The sequence below is a fragment of the Phaethon lepturus genome, unplaced genomic scaffold (assembly GCF_000687285.1).
Source record: "Phaethon lepturus isolate BGI_N335 unplaced genomic scaffold, ASM68728v1 scaffold56970, whole genome shotgun sequence".
Lineage (NCBI taxonomy): Eukaryota > Metazoa > Chordata > Aves > Phaethontiformes > Phaethontidae > Phaethon > Phaethon lepturus.
The window spans coordinates 2,418-7,903 of NW_010515236.1; the positions used below are offsets into that span (position 1 = coordinate 2,418).

Genomic DNA, 5,486 nt, shown 5'->3' on the forward strand with positions numbered 1-5,486 from the left:
CAGCAGGAAAACCGAAAGTAAGTGGGATTTTATTTGGGTTTTTTGTTTGCCTTTTGTTTTTTACTCTGCTGTTGTTTAAATGGCTTAATAATCAGTAGTACAGAGAGATTAGTTCAGGTGGAAGGTAGATGCTAATAAAAGTGTGGTATTTCACCACATATACAGCTTATAAAGAAAACTTCCACAATTCATATGAAAAATTTAGAAGTATGAACACTTTGGGCCTTCTGTGTTATTAACTGTTTTCTTTTAATCTTGAATGTAGCAGGTGCCACCCACAACACGTTCAGTGGGAAGTTACTGTTTTAGAAACTTGGAATCCATTTTTCTGTGTGTGTTGCAAAATCTAATGTAGTCTAGCTAAGGTACAATAAATGTATACTTACCACAACATAAGTTTTCACACACTGATTTGCTGCTTTTAAATATACTTTTGAACAGTTCTGTGTTTTCCATCTTTCAAATTTGTGGATGATGAATATTCATAGTTTAAATAGTGCTGTGAGATGGTACACAGTCTGTCCTACAATATCTGTTCCACTGACAGACTAATTAAATGCTTCAGGAAAAAAGTGATTCCCTGGTCACAGTGCCTAGATTCTTTCAAAAGTAATCAAATAAATTATGCTATGCCTTCTGATATAGAAGATCAAAACAAAGTAAGTTGAAGAAGGGAAAGGACATGTACAGACAACTAAAAATACACTTATTTTACAAATTTGTATGTGTTTTAATGTGAGCCTTTTAATTAAGGAAACTTACCATATCCTTTACATCTTGCAGTCTGTAAGAAATGTAAATATTTCCAAGGAATAACTAAGCTGAAAAGTTCAGAAAATTTTCCAGGGGTAAGAAGGAAGCATGGAAGTATGAATGGAGATACTGTTGTGAGAGAATAAAGAGGATGAAGATGAGAACTGTAAGGCAGTACATGTGAGATGTGAAGGAGTGTTAGAGTATGATCTTTTAGGGTGTATACTACAACCCTCAAACTTCCCATTTACGATGTTCAGGTCTTTCAGCATGATCTGTGTGCTTTTCCACTTTCTGTGGTCTCAGTGGGAACTAGTAGGGTCATGTCTTAGCCACATTTTGTTACATTTAGGTCTTGGACACTGTTAACCCTTCCTTAAACCAAGTATTTTAGGATAGAAAATACAGTTCCTTTGTACCTAAGATGTATCCAGTACTTCATACTCATCAGTATTGTATTTATGGACTCATGAGAAGCCAAGTGGTAACAAAGCAAGTAAGTGCATGCATACTTGGAGTACATGAAAACGTTGATTCTGCTTTAGTTAATACAGCAAATAAATAAATAAATATCATTGAAGTAGTACATTCACATACACTTTCCAGGTTTGTATTCTCTTCTTTGCTGAGTGTTTTGAGGCCTAGGTCAGAGTATCCCTCAAAATTCCAGATGAGGTATCATCTGCATAGGCAATACTGTCCAAACTCTGGCTACCCGGTGGAAAAGGACCTGGGGGTGCTGGTTGACAGCCGGCTGAACATGAGCCGGCAGTGTGCCCAGGTGGCCAAGAAGGCCAACAGCGTCCTGGCCTGTATCAGGAATAGTGTGGCCAGCAGGAGTAGGGAAGTGATTGTGCCCCTGTACTCGGCACTGGTGAGGCCGCACCTTGAATACTGTGTTCAGTTTTGGGCCCCTCACTACAAGAAGGACATTGAGGTGCTGGAGCGTGTCCAGAGAAGGGCAACGAAGCTGGTGAGGGGTCTGGAGCACAAGTCTTATGAGGAGCGGCTGAGGGAACTGGGGTTGTTTAGTCTGGAGAAGAGGAGGCTGAGGGGAGACCTTATCGCTCCCTACAACTGCCTGAAAGGGGGTTGTGGCGACGAGGGTGTTGGCCTCTTCTCCCAAGTAACTAGTGATAGGACAAGAGGACATGGCCTCAAGTTGCGCCAGGGGAGGTTTAGATTGGATATTAGGAAAAATTTCTTCACTGAGAGGGTGGTCAGGCATTGGAACAGGCTGCCCAGGGATGTGGTGGAGTCGCCATCTCTGGAAGTGTTCAAGAAACGTGTGGATGTGGCGCTTCAGGACATGGTCTAGGGGACATGGTGGTGCTGGATTAATGGTTGGACTTGATGAGCTTGAAGGTCCTTTCCAACCTAGTGTTTCTGTGATTCTGTGATACCTGATACAAGATTTCGGGAAAAAAAACCCAAACAGACATGATTTAATCTAGATATGACTATCCCATTGACCCTTTAGAAATAGGAGCTACTGATTTTAAAATCTGTTGACACTGTCTGGGGAGATATATGGCCCGTGCAGTCAGCTACATGCAGTTACAGTCATGTTAAAATGCTTAGTATTATGGAAGTTTCAATCAAAGAGAATTTGTGTCCTGCTTAGATGTCCCCAGTTTATTTTGGATACTTCATTGTTCTTGTATTGAATTTAATGCGCAAAGAAATTGTTAGAACTATCAGCACCTCATTTTGTTTAACAGAAGCTAAAATCGTCCAGCGGCTATCAAAAATACAAAATAATGTGAAGAGACTTCAGCAACAATTAAAAGATGTGAAGCCTACACCAGAATGTAAGTCATGATGACACATTTAAAAACATTTTCCTCTGTAGACAGGTTTCTTGCATAGTTGGGCTTGTTATTCTCCTGCAGACTTGGGATACTTCTCCTCCAGTCTGTCTGCTTTTCCAGGAATCTGGGAAGGGAAGAATGCAGAAATGTATGAAATGGTGAAAGATCATGCAGTTCTGTGTGGAAACAGAAAAACTTACTCTCTTAGAAGTAGTGTGAGTTTGTTTCTTCAGACTGTTGAAAGCCAGGTATTTTTATATGTAATTCTTTGCCTTATGTAAAATAGGGTTAGTATTCTAGTGCTGTTTAGATATAGCTCCATTTCATCTGATAAAAGGTCACAGAGTAGGTTCTACAGGGAACTCATTTCTAGCCATCCACATGACTTGAAGTGTAAGTTGGAATATTCTGTAGAAAATGCTGAAACAACTTGTTCAGTTTGGATGTTTGAACTTTTTGTGAAACGGGCACTGAAAGAACCATTCTCCTGTGATACTCTACTACATCATGTGGAGCTCACGTTGAAGCCTTCTTACTAGCTGAGGGCTTTCTGATGCTAGATAAAATGCATCTCATTTAATTTATTCAGTGTCTGTTCTATAAAAGATGCATTATTCTCTTAAGCTGTCAGCAAAGATACCAAGAACAAGGCATGAAAGCTGAACTAAGAGTTTTAGATGATATAACTGTACCAATTTAGTTTATTATTTTTTAAAGCCAGGTTAGTTAAACTATGTGTTCAATATGTGTCCACAGCGATGTTGTGCTGGTGTCAAACAGATTCTAATACTTTTTTCTACCATTGCAAAGTAGATCTTCTCTAGACAGCTGTCTTACCATCTTTCTCCATATCAGGACTACAGCATGCTGACAGTACAGGATAAAGTGCTACTTTGATATTTCTTTGTCATCTTTATAGAAGTACTGACCTGTAAGTTAAAAAGGATTGATACAATCTGGTGTAAACCAAAGATTTGAGTGTACTTCTTAAGTCACTAGCTGCATTGTTACAAAAAACAAAAGTGGAAACTCTTTAGGATAAGGCTGTCTCATTCTATGAATCAGTTGAAGGTTACTCAGAATGAGATTTGTTTGATGGAAATAAACATTTATGCTGTGATTTGCATATCCAGTTAGCTAAATCAGTGTGAAATCACACCTTTTGAATAAATGACAGTCTGTCTTTTAAGGCTGTTTGAGATGGAAATGCATGATTTTTTGTACACTGAAATAAAAGTGTCCCAGAAGCCTCTGCAAGTGCCTACATTTCTGGATAGTGCTGCATTACTGGTAAATACTGTAGACTTCTGAAGTGATATGCTCTTTGCTTCTTTTCCTTTTTAGTTGTTGACAAGCTCAAGGAAATGATGGAAGAAGTTGAAAATGCAATTAATGCTTTTAAAGAGGAACAGAGGCAAATGTATGTTTATAGATGCTTCAGCTACAAGAAAAAGTGCTTTCAAAAAACACAAGGAAAACTTTGCATTAATCAAGTATACTATTCTTTTGATTTACTTGTTTACTAGTGATTCCTGTGGTATGTAAATCAAAACTCAAGCTATCAACATTAGAATCTCCATAAACAGCCTTTTAGAGAGGCTGTTTATACAGCTATCGGAGTGGTCCAATGTAACAATGTTTTGCCTATGAAAAGGCTTTTCAGAGAAAGGCTGCAGAAGAGATTGTGGGTTTTTTGTTGTTGCTGCTGTTTTGGTTTTTAAGTGAGTGGTGGGGTTTTTTTCCCCTTTCCCTTTACTGGTGTCAGGAGGGGATTGAGTTAGTTGTTTGAGTGCCACAATGTGTGCTTTCACTAAAAGGGTAACTTAATTCTGATTGTGTTGTGCTTTATTATGGGATCATTACAACTATGCTGTCATCTGTATTACCATTTCAGTTCTTAATCATTGAAGAATAGCTTTTGTATGGCATTGAACAATTACAAAATTCATTTGCAGTCAATGAACAATGAATACTGGATATTATTTTTTTACATTTCAGTGTTTGTTCTCTTTTCAGTTATGAACAGCTTTTGAAGGAGGAAAAAACTGCCATTAATGAGCTTAGTGTCTTCGAGAGAAAAGTGGAACTGTGGGCATTAGGCAGCTCAACAACCAAAAAAGTTTTGCAATTACCATCAGCCAGGGTCTCTGATAAAACATTGGAAAATCATCTACCTGAAGAAGTAGTAGAGTTTGAAAGATTTCTTCAGCGAACAGGAGGGCCACAAGGAGGCTGGGATGATTATGATCATCAAAATTTTCTGAAAGTATGGACAAAACACAAAGGAAGGCTGTCTTACATTGATGAAGCTGTTGAGTATCTCTGTGGAAGAACAAAAGAAGACATTGAACAGCATCATAAATGGTATCAAGAATTTCTAATTTTACACAAAAGAAAGAAAGAGGTAAAATAACCCCTCTAGGGCTTTCATACCTTTAAGAACAAGTACTTACTTTTAAAATGCACGCATTTCTTATTTTTGTATTTGCCTCTCTGGTGGTATTGCTAGGTGGATTTCTGTTATAGCTGATGGTATGTAACTGAAGCCTTTGCCGTCCTCAACTTGCCAAAAGTATTTGTCTTAAAGAATGACCGATAAGTGTAGACCTAACAACACATCGAAGAGGGTTGTGTATTGCCAAAGGGTATTATCAATGCTTTTGATGGCAGTGGTCCAGCAAGTTAGATGCCAATCCCAGACCAGTAAGTGATCCTACCTGAACTTGCAGTTCATATTATATCTGTCCCTAAGAATGTCCCATTCCATAAAAATGGAATTATAAGATAGTAGGTGGAATGTTAATTTGAAGAAAAAAATTAAGACCTGAAATATGTTTACATTAAAAAAAGTATATTACACCAAGATTCATAACTACACAAAGTTAATTGAATGCTATAACTTAAAATAATTTTAGCAGGAAT

At 37.9% G+C, this 5,486-nt stretch overlaps 1 protein-coding gene across 1 annotated transcript in view; it reads left to right on the plus strand.

Annotated features, from left to right (window-relative positions):
* CCDC112 (coiled-coil domain containing 112) overlaps positions 1–5,486 on the plus strand; it is a gene marked incomplete at its 5' end in the record, with an annotated part of 9,811 nt that overhangs the window by 2,005 nt on the left and 2,320 nt on the right. The window contains 4 exons of the mRNA XM_010295403.1: positions 1–17; positions 2,475–2,564; positions 3,909–3,984; positions 4,581–4,968. The exon at positions 1–17 is cut by the window's left edge and continues 132 nt beyond it. Coding sequence (XP_010293705.1) covers positions 1–17; positions 2,475–2,564; positions 3,909–3,984; positions 4,581–4,968 — 571 coding nt within the window. The remainder of the gene's footprint in view (positions 18–2,474; positions 2,565–3,908; positions 3,985–4,580; positions 4,969–5,486) is intronic.